We start from the raw sequence: 15,369 nt of genomic DNA on the forward strand, positions 1-15,369 counted from the left end.
TAAATGACTGAGATTATGTAAATGAAGTCTGTGACAGAAAAGAGCTGAAGAAGTCATGTCACGTGACAGGACCTTTAGAGTAATAACATTAGATAGTTTCTGAAAGAGAGTCAAGTTATTTCTACTTAATAATCGAAGATAGACTTACAGAGTATGTGGAAAATGTAACTCCAGACTACCCAAAAAATGGACAATGTTATACTTTGCAAAACACAACACACAATGCACACCAGCACACAATTCAAACTACACTAAAATGATTGTTTCTTTGTTTGTGACTGTTCAAGAGAACTTTCAATTTTAGGTTTAATACTCAAAAATGTTTAAAAAAAAAAAAAAATCAAATCAAGCAAAACACTCAGCATGTCAACAAAGGCACACGATTACTCACAGCTGTGATCAGATGGATTTTCATCTGATCCTTCATTGGCTACCAGAGTGGCAGAAGTTGGTATTTGCAATGAGATTTCCTGCTCAGTAACTGAAGTCTTATCAGCACTCTGGTCTTTCCCTATTCCAGGTAAGCATTCCATTTTACCTGATCCCAACATACATTTTAAAGAAAAATGCACTTATGAAGAAACATTAAATATGACCACAATCTATAGCTTTATTTTATTTTTACGAATGCAATCTAGATTAGTACCCTGTATTGCTAGGAACAGTCTATGATCTCCACAAACCTGACTAGAATAAAAAAAAAAAAAAAACACTGAAAATGGGTAGGGGTCTGGGTTTTTCAGTTTCAGGTCCATATTTTGCATTTTCATATATAACAATGTGTTGCAACGTATGAGATAACACATTTAGGAAAAATACCAGTATATACAGTATCTCACAAAAGTGAGTACACCCCTCACATTTTTGTAAATATCTTATTATATCTTTTCATGGGAGAACACTGAAGATATGACACTTTGATACAATGTCAAGCAGTCAGTGTACGGCTTGTATCACCGTGTAAATTTGCTGCCCCCTCAAAATAACTCGACACCCAGCCATTAATGTCTAAACCGCTGGCAACAAAAGTGAGTACAGCCCTAAGTGAAAAATGTCCAAACTGTGCCCAAAGTGTCAATATTTTGTGTGCCCACCATTATTTTCCAGCACTGCCTTAACTCTGTTGGGCATGGAGGTCACTGGAGCTTCACAGGTTGCGACTGGAATCCTCTTCCACTCCTCCATGACGACATCACGGAGCTGGTGGATGTTAAAGACCTTGCACTCCATCTTCCGTTTGTGGATGCCCCACAGATGCTCAATACGGTTTAGGTCAGGAGACATGCTTGGCCAGTCCAGAACCATTACCCTCAGTTTCTTTAGCAAGGCAGTGGTGGTCTTGGAGGTGTGTTTGGGGTCGTTATCATGTTGGAATACTGCCCCGTGGCCCAGTTTCCGAAGGGAGGGGAGGTAAGGTTTGAGCACTGACGGGCTGACACCCCCCCCCCACCCCTTCAACCTCTGCAGCAATGCTGGCAGCATTCATATTTTCATAAGACATCACTGGAAATGACGCTGAGCACGTGCACGCGCTCAACTTCTTTGGTCGACCATGACGAGGCCTGTTCCGAGTGGAACCTGTCCTGTTAAACCGCTGTATGGTCTTGGCCACCGTTCTGCAGCTCAGTTTCAGGGTGTTGGTAATCTTCTTATAGCCTCGGCCACCTTTATGTAGAGCAACAATTCTTTTTTTCAGATCCTCGGAGAGTTCTTTGCCATGAGGTGCCATGTTGAACTTCCAGTGACCAGAATGAGAGAGTGTGAGAGCGATAAAACCAAATTTAACACACCTGCTCCCCATTCACACCCAAGACCTTGTAACACTAACGAGTCACATGACACCGGGGAGGGAAAATGGCTAATTGGGCACAATTTGGGCATTTTTCACTTAGGGCTGTACTCACTTTTGTTGCCAGCAGTTTACACATTAATGGCTGGGTGTTCAGTTATTTTGAAGGGACAGCAAATTTACACTGTTATACAAGCTGTACACTGACTACTTGACATTGTATCAAAGTGTCACATCTTCAGTGTTGTCCCATGAAAAGATATAATAAAATATTTACAAAAATGTGAGGGGTGTAATCACTTTTGTGAGATACTGTATATGCTTTTAATTACTGGTTGGCATTAGGCAGAATGGTGGCTCTGAGGCTAGGGATCTGCACTGGCAATCGGAAGGTTGCCGGTTCGAATCCCGTAAATGCCAATAGGGACTCTGCTCTGTTGGGCCCTTGAGCAAGGCCTTTAACCTGCAATTGCTGGGCGCTTTGAGTAGTGAGAAAAGCGCTATATAAATGCAAAGAATTATTATTATTACTTTACCATATGTTGGTTGTACTATCAGCTAGCCTACCTAACAATGGTAGTTCTTTTTTTTTTTTTTTACTTTTCACATTTTCTCAAATTTGTGTCTGTTAGTATTAAGCAATGTAATATAATAATAAAAAAAAAAACTTTTATAATTGTACAGCAATTCTTCCAAAGCAATCAAGTGAAGAGAAAGATCATTGGTGAAGAATACCATAGTTGGTAAAGTCAAAGTTCATGGCAAGAGAGGAAGACTTGTAATTTGAAGGACTGATATCACAAGAACGCCCCTCTATTTAAGCTTGGCCATTTGTCTGAAGACTGAACCTAATTAAGGGCAACTAACTATCCATGAAGTCTCTGAGAGTCAACATTATCTTGACAACAAAAACAGCAGTATACTGAAAATAAAGCTATAGTATGATAATGTTTACAAACATCATATTTATTTTAACAGTTGTAATATTAAACAGAACTAAGTCTACAGATGTGGTCCAGTCTTCCAGGTAATACAGGGTGAGTCAAAATTATGTTAACACTAATGGATTATTTTTATCTTGACTACACCATTCTAGGTCGATGGACAGGTTGTGGTGGACCATTGCCATGGCCTCCACGCTCCCCTGATTTGACCCCCTATGATTTCTGCTTATGGGGTATGGTGAAGGAGCATGTGAATAGCAGGAAAGTTTGTGATATGAAGGGCAGAATACGGACTGTGGTATCATCTATTCCATGCAAAATGTGTGTCTGAGCTTTAAATGGTACTATTGCTTGTTGGTTTTTCTGTGTTGAACATGATGACGAGCAGATTGAGATATTCCTGTAAATCATCTTGTACATATGAGGTATGTTTTGTGAATAAAATTGTTTCCGCCATTCAAATGTTAACATAATTTTGGCTCACCCTGTATTTACAGTTTAACATTTTATTGATAACACTCCAGAGGTCTGATTTCAATCCCAAATCAGGCATTGCCTTTGAGAACTTTGCATGTTTACCCTTCGGATCTCTGGTGTTACTCCCACATTTAAGTGATGTCCATATTAGGTGAACTAGTGCCTCTAAATTGGTCCGCTATGACTGAGAGGTGGTATGTGTGTAAGCATACTCTGCAATGGACTGGAATCCCACATATCACTGGTGTTTGCTTTATACCTAGTGCTGTACAGATATGCCCTAAAATGGACAAGTGGGTTAGAAAATGAATGAATGGATGAGAGTGTCAAATGAAAACAAAACAAAATGCTCACCGGGTGCAATTTCCAGGGTCTTTTTAGGTTTTACAAGCACCTTTGCTCCTCCACCAAATACCGCTGCCCACATTCGATTATTCAAAGGATGTGCAGCTAATCGAAAAAGTTCATTGCTGGAATGAGTTGCAAGGCCATGTATTAACAAACTTAGATAAACTGCCACAACTGCTTCACACAGCATTACATTCAGTTTTGGATGGTCTTCATCTTGACATGATGAAAGAAGATTAACAAGTGATGAAACACCTGCCAGAAAAAAAGAAACAAGAGGTTTCACTCATTTATAAGTAAAAAAAAAAAAACAACTTTTAACCTCCTTAGCATTAGACCTGAGCATCTCTCGGAGTGTAAAAATAGTGCTAAAAAAGCGTTAGCCCCGAGTATCACTTGGACAACGGTATAGACGCGTCTTACTTAAGCATTAGACCGAGGATTACTTGGGCAGAAAAAGTGCCAATAGCATTAGTGCTGAGTGTTACTCGGGAAATAGTACACACGCATCGTCTCTTAGTCTCATAATGGCGTCTCATTAGACACCCCTCTGAACAGCAGTGATGATGAGGTCAATCTGTCTTCAGGCAGTGAAACTGAAATGGACAGTGAAACCGAAAGTAATTCTAATGAATCTGAAAGTGACGCTTATACAGTATATAATAATGCAGTTCATATTATTATTACTCATCATCATTATTACACTTTCAACACTTATGACATTGTACTTTGATAGTGTTTTGCATGTCTTACAGTAGAAAGATGAGATTTAATAATAACATAATTTTTCAAACCAAAAAAAATGCAACTACGTTTTGTTTTTTATTTTTCTCATAAAAAAAATGTAACGCTAAGGAGGTTAAAATTCAAAAATGCCTGGTAAAGGATTTGTGGAATGAAGTGTCAGTATCTTATAAAATATGACTTTTTATAAGATTAAACCATTACCTCTCATTTATCAGTTACTTTACATTAAAGTTTAGAAATATCTAAAGATTTTACTAAGAGAATAGTCATCATGTATCTTTCAAGAAATGCTATTAAAATGGAAATTCTTCAGGAAGTAATAATGAAGCGACCTTTGGATTTGACATTTGTAGACAATCCTATAAGCACATTTTGGAAGTTACTACAATTAACATTTGGAGAAAACACAATTCCAGGTATGTACCAGTCAGACGGTTTTTCACAAAGAAAGCTGAGGTATGCACTTCAGTGCTTAATGAAAACTGAAATACACAGTGAATAAAGTAAAGCACCAGCAGGTGAGACTGGCATCATCTGAATATTGAAATGATCTGAAAGGAAGGAGCCATAGATAAATATAAATTACATTTAAACAAGAATTTTTGGCTAAGCATTAATTTATTAGTTAATGTATTCATTCAAAGTTCATACCATTAAAAAAAGACAAAAATGTGGAAGTTAACTATTGGCTGAATATTAAAGGAAATTTCCCAAAATAATATTTTAGCTGCTCAGTGTTTATCAACTGGTGAAAGATGTCAAAAATTCAACAATCAAAGCACTGTGTTACATTTTATTTTTAACAATGAATCTACTTTACTCAATTTTTCCCCTGAAAGATATATATATATATACATACACACACACAAAACCTTTGTTCTCTTACTTTGCAGCATCAATGTTTGCATTTAATAAAATAAAGTCAGCATATTAGCTGTAACTTAAATTTGTTCTGTACTCAATATTCCTAAACATTTACCAGCACACACAACCTGTAGGATGATATGGGGCATTTTGCTGACATTACAGCAAGAATAGTTGAACACTATTTTGACCGCCTTTGTATTTATAAAGTCTACTATTGTTACAGTGTGATTTGTTTAATGAAATTCATGTATACTTGAGGAAAAATGAACTCAATAAGTAAACAAAGCCAAAGGCAGTTAGGGAATTATTGTTTTCGCTTAATATCCCTCTGATGGAAACTTCATGCTATACCAGCATATCACTGACCAAATATAAGAACTCTGGATAGATGTTAATAGTCAATTCTAGCTTGTTCCTGAGATAATATTTACATCACTGTAAGCTTTGTCATACCAAAAATTGCTTAAATGACACCTCTCTCTCTCTCTCTCTCTCTCTCTCTCTCTCTCTCTCTCTCTCTCTCTCTCTCTCTCTCTCTCTCTCTCTCTCTCTCTCTCTCTCTCTCTCTCTCTCTCTCTCTCTCTCTCTCTCTCTCTATATATATATATATATATATATATATATATATATATATATATATATATATATATAATACGCTACCGTAGCCATTCGTTTATCTGTCCAGGATTTTAAATCACCTGTAGCTCGCAAACCGTTTAATCTATTGACCTGAAATTTGGTACACATATACTACGTGATGCCTACTATCTGCTTTCGGGGTGATGATTTTTATTACACTTTTTATATTTATTTTATTTTATTGTAGAATCAACTCTCGGCAGCGTGCAGCAGGGCGGCCGTTCTCATTCCCTACCACCTTTGCTAATCATTATTGAAGCAGATTGAAGACTTAAATGCCAGCTTAAGTGAAAAATAAAAAAAAAACGTACTAAGTATTTGCAACAGAAACACTGACTTAATCAGTTTTAACATGAAAACATACCGACGAAAGACGAGAAGAAGCAGGCAAAAAACAAGAGCTGCTCACGAAGCAGCAAGCGCTTTAACCGCTGAGCAAACAAATGTTAAACGTACAGAGAAAGAGGATGAAAACTAGGAATGCAAAAGTCAAGTGTATTCACTGCAAGCTGTCGTGCAGTACGCGGTTACTGGTATATATATATATATATATATATATATATATATATATATATATATATATATATATATATATATATAAATCTAACGTCTGTGTGTATGTCTGTCCACTTTTCACGAGAGAACTACTTAATGGATTTAGATCAGGTTTTTTTCTAGAATTTGCTTGAACATTCCAGTTGATTCTGCGACTTCTCTCACTGAACTATAGTTCGCTCGCAGGAGTGATTTTTTCATGCTAATTGAGTAGCATATTATTGTGCTAATCCAAGAGAGAGGCTGCGGGCCGACGGGAGAGGGAAGCATAACATCAGGAGTGGGGAGCCGGGCAGGGCCCTCCTCACTCACGTGCCAGCCTCAGTTCGAGTCGCTCTACCTCTCGCCACGTGTTGGAGCGGACCTTGCCTCAGCTTAGCTATCCTTACCTGTTTGTTTATTGATCTTTAAAGTTTGTCCTGTTTTTCTGCTATGTGGGCGAAGCCGTGGGGGACAGTTAGGTATTTATATGCACTGCATGAGGTGTTCCTGTTCATATTTCAACATTATGTTTTATGTTTATGATACACTTTTGTTTTTATGTTGTACTGGAAATTAATGGAAAATGTGCTGGGTTAGTAAGTGGGCATGCACATAAGCAAAGTAAACTGAACTGAATTGAATCAATACTAAGTATACATTTTGTCAGTCATGGCTCAGAATATCAAACCAGATTCCAGGTTGTCCTCAGTTCCATTACCTTACAAATAAAGGAGTATCTGTGCCAGAAATAAATTTTATATTTTAACCTGATAAACATGTTTTAAACCATGAAGTAAGTTTTTTTTATTTGCCAGAAATATCACATGATGTTCAACTGTAAAAGGGAAAATATGGATATGTCTGTTGTTTGAAGAAACACAAAAGGTGTTGATCAGACGTAAGGGGTATATCACAAAAAAGAAAGGCAAACATGGTCATGTGAGTTTATCCATGGAGAAAATAAAAGGGCAGACTGGTAAACAAAAAAAATCTGCACCTGGCCACTGAGCAGGTGGGGAGTTTGGTGTAGCATGTTCTTCTATGCTTTCAGTCCTCAGCCTTCGCCTCTCACTTAACAATAACCCTTGATAAACCATCCCAGTAAACTGGTTTGTTTCTGTATGACTGCTGAAAAAAAGCACAATTAAAAGCATTAATCAAGTTCACTATATAGAATAGTGAACAGTTGTTTTGGCATTCATGAAGAACACTAAGTTCTAATTATGTTCACAGTTAAAAAAAAACAACACGTACCTGTAACTATGACTATCACAGAGAGCTTGATAGATGCACGCAGAAAGAGAAGCCCCCAAAGTGTGCAAGATATAGACCTGTGCAGTAAAATACAGTAAATTCCTAATAGCATCAACGTAAAGATTAATTTGAGGTGGTTATCCTTCCAAATACAAGTTTTAATAACATATAAAAACAGCACAATTTAAACAATTTAAAAATAATCCCTCTGTTATATATAGAGTTGTGCTTGAAAGTTTGTGAACCCTTTAGAGTTTTCTATATTTCTGCATAAAAATGACCTAAAATATCAACGGAAAATGATCGAATATTACATATTTGTGAGTGGCAAAGGTATGTGAACCTTTGCTTTCAGTATCTGGCGTGACCCCCCTTTGCAGCAATAACTGCAACTAAACGTTTCCGGTAACTTCTGATCATTCCTGCACACCGAGCCCATTCCTCCGCACAGAACAGCTTCAACTCTGGGATGTTGGTGGGTTTCCTCACATGAACTGCTCACTTCAGGTCCTTCCACAACATTTCGATTGGATTAAGGTCAGGACTTTGACTTGGCCATTCCAAAACATTCACTTTATTCTTCTTTAACCATTCTTTGGTAGAACGACTTGTGTGCTTAGGGTCGTTGTCTTGCTGCATGACCCACCTTCTCTTCAGATTCAGTTCATGTCCTGACAGATGTCCTGACAATTTCCTTTAGAATTCTCTGATATAATTCGGAATTCATTGTTCCGTCAATGAAAGGAAGCCGTCCTGGCCCAGATGCAGCAAAACAGGCCCAAACACTGATACGACCACCACCATGTTTCACAGATGGGATAAGGTTCTTATGCTGGAATGCAGTGTTTTCCTTTCTCCAAACATAACGCTTTTCATTTAAACCAAAAAGTTCTATTTTGGTCTCATCCATCCACAAAACATTCTTCCAATAGCCTTCTGGTTGTCCACGTGATCTTTAGCAAACTGTAGACGAGCAGCAATGTTTATTTTGGACAGCAGTGGCTTTCTTCTTGCAACCCTGCCATGCACACCATTGTTGTTCAGTGTTCTCCTGATGGTGGACTCATGAACGTGAACATTAGACAATGTGAGAGAGGCCTTCAGCTGCTTAGAAGTTACCCTGGGGTCCTTTGTGACCTCGCCGACTATTACACGCCTTGCTCTTGGAGTGATCTTTGTTGGTCGACCACTCCTGGGGAGGGTAACAATGGTCTTGAATTTCCTCCATTTGTACACAATCTGTCTGACTGTGGATTGGTGGAGTCCAAACTCTTTAGAGATGGTTTTGTAACCTTTTCCAGCCTGATGAGCATCAACATCTCTTTTTCTGAGGTCCTCAGAAATCTCCTTTGTTCGTGCCATGATACACTTCCACAAAGATGTTGTGAAGAGCAGACTTTGATAGATCCTGTTCTTTAAATAACACAGGGTGCCCACTCACACCTGATTGGCATCCCATTGACTCGAATTTCACCTTCAAACTAACTGATCATCCTAGAGGTTCACATACTTTTGCCACTCACAAATATGTAATATTAAATCATTTTCCTCAATAAATAGATGACCAAGTATAATATTTTTGTTTCATTTGTTTAACTGGTTTCTCTTTATCTGCTTTTAGGATAAATCTGATGATGTTTTAGGTCATATTTATGCAGAAATATAGAAAATTCTAAAGGGTTCACAAACTTTCAAGCACAACTGTATGAAATCACCACCTACTGTACAATAAAACACTAAGGTCTGTGTGCCATTTCCCTCAGAGCAATCTGATTGGTCAACTTAGCTTTGGAGGGACTGGTCAGTTTGGTTTTGCTGACACAACAAAAGGTGAATTGGAAGTGTGAATAAAGGTGCATGTTGAAAGTGTTGCTTTCACAGATGGAAAGTATAAAACTGAACAGGAGCGAGAAAGCCAGAATCTGTGAAGCAAGCTTTACAGGAATACACACAACAGAAGGAGCACCAGTGTAGAGATGTTCGTAAAGGTGAAAGAGATGTGCTGAGAGAGTCGCCTTCAATACACAGACAGTATAAAACCTCAAAAAACATCTGAGAAACACGTGACCCAGGGGAGAACATGAAAGCTTCACAAAGGGAGCGCCTGGGACGTGAACCCCAGTTTCCTTATTGCGAGGCAGTAGTGTTACAACAGTGCTGCTCCACAAGCAAAATAAACAAGAAAAATAGTATAAGAACGCATTAACGGGGAACTAGCAAGCCAGAATTTAAATGACTAAGCAAATGTAGTCCAAATTTCAATTGTATTGCAGGATGCACCATTAATCTGTGATGCAGATAATTCAAGTCAAGTTAAATTGCACAAGGAGGACTGCCAATTGTCCACAGTAATGAGCTCAGAAGCAAAAATTAGTTTGGCTACCAGAGTGCTGAAACATAATAATTCACGCTGATGAGGGTTAAGCAGTAGAATAGGGAGATTTAAAAGAAAGATTTTAGGTAATAACAAAAGAATCATCTATTTTCTGAATCCCATTTTTTTTCAGGGTTGATAGGACTGAGGTTAAATCCTGGCAGAATTGCAGATGGAGCAGAAATCAAATATGACAAACTGGCTCACGTCTTGGCATTTATACCTGGCAAAGTTAAAGCAAGCAATTATTCTAATGTGTACACCTTTGGGACATGGAACGGAACGAAAAATACTCACAGAATATCTGTATGGAGATATTAAGCTACTGCAGGCAGTCAATGTGCTACTATACCACAAATTGCAGAAAACTAAAAATATATCTGTATAGTAAAATGAGTAATTTCTAATCCATCTTTGGGAATTAATAACTGTATAAAAGCCATAGTAATTGTACTACTGGGAAAATTGAGCTGGCACTTCAATTTGTTAGTAGCAGCAAGCTTTACTAAAAAGTACAGAATAAAAAAATGGAATAATTTCCCTACCACATAAGCTACCACATACAGCAGAATACTCATTGTCTTAGAGGGGTAGGTAATGCCATACAGGGTCTACTTCATTGTAAAATATTGAAATTAGTAGCTACTAAGTTTTTTCATCATTTTGGTTTGGTTCTGTTTAATCCAGTTCTTCCTTGCATCCCAAGGTGACACTTGACATTACTACTGCTTTGGCCAATTTACCACTCCAGCCCTTGTAACTGAACCTCATTGTGAACGGGAGGCACAAGCACAAGTCTAAGCTATGATACAATAGTAATAAATGATACTAAATTAACTCTTCATTGTATCCTATAAGAGCTAAGATTTAGGCCTGTAACACAGAAGACTAGGAAAGTGCTTACCCTGATATTACACACTGTCGGATGTTCTTGGAGTATTCTGGATATCATCAAATCTTTAGTAGAAACCTAGTATTACATAAAGGGGCCCTTTTTTGAGGTGAGAGACTACCCTGGCAACACTGGATATAAGGTGGAAAATAACCTTGGACAGGACATACACACACGTACATATTCACACTCACTAATAGGCATAACACAACATATACAGGGCGTCATGGTGGCGGAGTATGTAGCGCTGCTGCCTTGCAGTAAGGAGACCCGGGTTTGCTTCCTGGGTCCTCCCTGCATGGAGTTTGCATGTTCTCCCCATGCCTGCGTAGGTTTCCTCCTACAGTCCAAAGACATGCAAGTTAGGTGCATTGGCGATCCTAAATTGTCCGTATTGTGTGCTTGGTGTGTGGGGGTGTACATGTGCCCTGCCCAGGGTTTGTTTCCTGCCTTGCGCCCTGTGTTGGATGGCATTGGCTCCAGCAGACCCCCATGACCCTGTAGTTAGGATATAGCGGATTGGATAATGGATGGATGGACAACATATGCAAACACGTGAACTACAAATTTCAGTGCAATTCTCCTATTTAGATTGCTCTATATTTAACAGAGTTTATATCCTGCATCAGGTCAGTATTTGACTCAAGGCTGTATATTCTGCAAAGGTGTACAAGACAGGTTTACTCAGGTCAAGTCAGGTTGGGGAGCATGCACTGGTACAATGCATTGCTGCATCCACTACAAGACAAAACCGCTTCGGATGCTGGTTGGCAACCCCCCAGGCAGACACGCAGTCCAGTCCCACCCTCTGGAAATGACCATCTATCTGCTGCAGCCAGGTGTTACGTGGACATTCCCTTGGCCTGGTCCAGCTGCTCGGGTCCTCAACAATAAGGATCCTGCTAGCCAGATCACCCTCTGGGAATCGCGCCACATGGCTGTACTGCCGTAACCGATGCTCTCTCGCTATGCAGGTAATGTGCCTCCTTTGGGACTCTATGAGCAACACAAAGCCAAACCAGCAGTATCCAAGGATTCTCTGAAGAGACACAATACCGAAGGAGTCCAGTCTTCTTCTCAGGTCACTGGATAGTGTCCAGGTCTCACAACTAGATAGCAAGACAAGAAGCAGCAGGAGTCTAAAGACTTGAACCTTTGTCCTTTAGCTGAGATATCGGGAGCGCCACACACCCCTTTCCGGCGACCTCATGACCCCCTCATGCTCTCCCAATCTGTCTACTGACAGTTATAAATTGGCCAGTGACAGTGAAGTTGGGTGTGTGCCCTGCGATGGACTCATTCCCTGTCCATGGTTGTCCTTGTTTCCTGTTCTGTGCTAAGCTTTGTTTCTTCAACACGCCAAATTAGATTAAGCTGGTTTGAAAATATGAATGTAGTAAATTAACCAAATACACTTTACACCTTTTAATTCATACTAATATCTAGTAAAATGGTAAGTACTAAGGTAATATTCTATCTTTAATCACTTCAAATAATTAGTATTTGGACGCACTAACTGTTACCTTTTCATCCTGGGTATCAGGTTGCGGTGGAGAGTCCATTTGAATGACGGTATACAAGATGTCATGAATATGATTACTGAGATGCAAAACTGGATTGGCTATAACTGTTTTAGTCGGAGCAATGCTTGCAGAAAGCAATGGGAGAGTTGTTGGCAAAGGAAGAGGAGACTGCAGTTGTTTTGCTGTTGTTTCCTGTTGTAAAGGGAAAAAAGCAACATTTAGTAAAACATAAAACAGACAGTCGTCTTATAAATACAGCTTACAAAACAAAAACATTTTGTAAAACTTACTTGCTGTGACTCCTGCAGCAGGAAGAGGAGTTCCATTCTTACGGATGCAACACCACCTCCTTGTGCACCATGTAAACTACAATAACTCAAAAACACTCTCAGAAGAGCTTGGTTCTTTCTGAGCCACCACTTGCGCCGTTCAGCGTGCTCCTGTTTAGCTTGCAGTCTGCGACGCTCCAACTGGTGACGTTCATACGATCCTGCATCAGTGGTATCTACCCCTACATCTTCTCGAAATAAATCGTCTTTCCATTTTTCAGGTTCAGGGCTAGAGTCCTTGCCTTCTACTTTATAGTTGCATATCTGATGCATTGCCCAGATTTCCTTCTCAAGCCAGTTATACAGCTGAAATCTAAGCTTGCCACCATCAACTTCATAACCTGTAGCTAAAGTCCTCAGTTCAGTCATAAGTATTTTCAAGCAAGCTCGAAACTTTAGCTGCTCTGCGATAACATCGACCTCTGAATCAGTCTCTTCCTGTTGGGGAACCGGAGACTTTTCCATTCCTGGGCTTGAAGGATCTTCTGACTTTACAATGTTTTCACCAGATGAAGATTCTTTCATGGTTATTCCTCCATCGTCATCCTCATCCTCATCCTCACCTCTGTCATCACCCCAATCGAGCTGTAACTCGTCATCTTTTAATTTAAACACAGGTTCACTCCAGTCAATAGTGGGTCCAGGGTCACTACTTGTCCCCCAGTCCAATGCTGAAGAAATGGCACTTGATTGTGACCAGTTAATATCATTGGCTTTATCACCATTTTCACGAGGACAGACCACACCATTGCTCAACTTAGGAGGCTCTTGGCCCAAATGACTTAACTTTTTTGTGACTTTTGGGATCTTTGAAAGCACCTCCAAAGCTAAAACAGGGCAGCCAACCTTAAAGTGAGCATTTGCTGTAGTAAAAAATAACTTTCTTTCTATAAGATTTATTTTGACAGTGGTGCTTTTTTCAGCTGTAAGACCTAAGGTGGCCAGCGTGCCATCCGGTGGAGCAAAATGTCTTCGGATCAACAAGGGATGGGTTCGCAAAAAGTTATAAAAACTGAAGACAACTGGGTTGCAAGCTTTCACGATTATATCTAGAAAAAAAGTATACAAAAATGGTTAATACTGTGTATTTACACAATGATTCATCATCACAAGTTCACATCTCTAATACAGTCAATACCTTTTTGCTTTACATTGTTGAAAGACTAGCTAAAAAAACTGTTTGTTATCACACTGTAAAACATATCTTCTTCTTTCGGCTACTCCCAGTAGAGGTTGCCACAGCAGATCATCATCTTCCATATCTTTCTGTCCTCTGCATCTTGTTCTGTTACACCCATCACCTGCATGTCCTCTATCACCACATCCATAAACCTTCTCTTAGGCCTTCCTCCTTTCCTCTTCCCTGGCAGCTCTATCCTTAACATTCTTCTCTCAATATACTCAACATCTCTCCTCTGCACATGTCCAAACCAACGCGATCTCGCCTCTCTGACTTTGTCTCCCAAACGTCCAACTTGAGCTGACCCTCTAATGTCCTCATTTCTAATCCTGTCCATCCTCATCACACCCAATGCAAGTCTTAGCATCTTTAACTCTGCCACCTCCACCTCTGTCTCTCCTGCTTTCTGGTCAGTGCCACCGTCTCCAATGCTGCCGGCATACTGTTAAGTGACATTCACATATTAAAAACAGAACAAAAGTGAAAATTCTAGAATTACTCCAAGAACTGCATTTTTTATATGTTTTACTTGCACCAATGGCGTGCTAGCAGCTGATAAGAAGAGGGAGAAAAATGGGAAGCTGGTGTCAGGCTATCATAAAGGTGTCGTGTTTTACAGTTTTTGATTAGCTTGTTCTTGATTTAGACAGGATTCTTTAAAATAGCACTAGAAGGAGCTCTTTTACTAGCATAACATTTTGATGATTTTATTTATCTGATTATTAATACGCACAGAAAAAATTGTAGCCTTTCCTTATCTAATGTGGTGATAAGTCAAGCAAGATGACACCTTTTATTGGCTAACTAAACAACATTACAATATACAAGCTTTCGGGGCAACTCCGGGAAATCATTACATCTTGTCTGAAGAAGGGAACTGAATTGCCTTGAAAGCTTGCATATTGTACTATTTTTAGTTAGGCAATTGAAGGTGTCATTTTGCTTGACTTCTCACTGCATCCATAATGGTGAATACGGTACAACACTCTGCTTATCCAATGTGTTAACTTACTAGGATTGAATGACTGGTTATGCAAACATATAGACTAACACATGGACATGTGTAAATGAAACCAATATTATAAGCCAATGTTTAAAGAAAGAAAGAAAAAAAAGTGTTAATAAAACATACGTGTTAACTATGGGGGAAAAAAAAACTATTAATCAAAAGGTGTTAAAAGACACAACAGGACGCCTATATCAAATTTTAAAATGTTAAGTGGAAGATGAATACTTGGCTCCAATTAAACCAGCACTGTATAAGCATTCTGAATTTTGACCTCTGCTAGATGTGCCATTCTGAAATCTAATCTTTACAAACAGCTTTCTGTTATTTTGAATTTTTTTTTATTACATTCTCAGAGGTTAATACTGTATACGGAGAGACAAACTTTTTTTTTTTACCTTGAATGAGGTGATAATCATTTCACCTTTTGATTTTACACTACTAAGAATCTGATCAGTATACA

At 39.0% G+C, this 15,369-nt stretch overlaps 1 protein-coding gene across 4 annotated transcripts in view; it reads right to left on the reverse strand.

Moving 5' to 3' along the window:
• dmxl2 (Dmx-like 2) overlaps nucleotides 1-15,369 on the reverse strand; it is a 142,611-nt gene that overhangs the window by 35,813 nt on the left and 91,429 nt on the right. For 2 of the 4 annotated variants that reach the window (XM_039770331.1, XM_039770328.1), the window contains exons 24-28: nucleotides 12,682-13,769; nucleotides 12,392-12,583; nucleotides 7,603-7,679; nucleotides 7,346-7,473; nucleotides 3,565-3,813 (exon numbers count right to left, since the gene is read on the reverse strand). In XM_039770331.1, the coding sequence (XP_039626265.1) occupies nucleotides 3,565-3,813; nucleotides 7,346-7,473; nucleotides 7,603-7,679; nucleotides 12,392-12,583; nucleotides 12,682-13,769 (1,734 nt within the window). Of the gene's footprint in view, nucleotides 1-3,564; nucleotides 3,814-7,345; nucleotides 7,477-7,602; nucleotides 7,680-12,391; nucleotides 12,584-12,681; nucleotides 13,770-15,369 lie in introns of all 4 variants that reach the window. The other 2 variants (XM_039770329.1, XM_039770327.1) reach the window with 1 other exon arrangement.

Source organism: Polypterus senegalus, chromosome 12 (genome assembly GCF_016835505.1).
Source record: "Polypterus senegalus isolate Bchr_013 chromosome 12, ASM1683550v1, whole genome shotgun sequence".
In the NCBI taxonomy this organism is placed as follows: Eukaryota; Metazoa; Chordata; class Cladistia; order Polypteriformes; family Polypteridae; genus Polypterus; species Polypterus senegalus.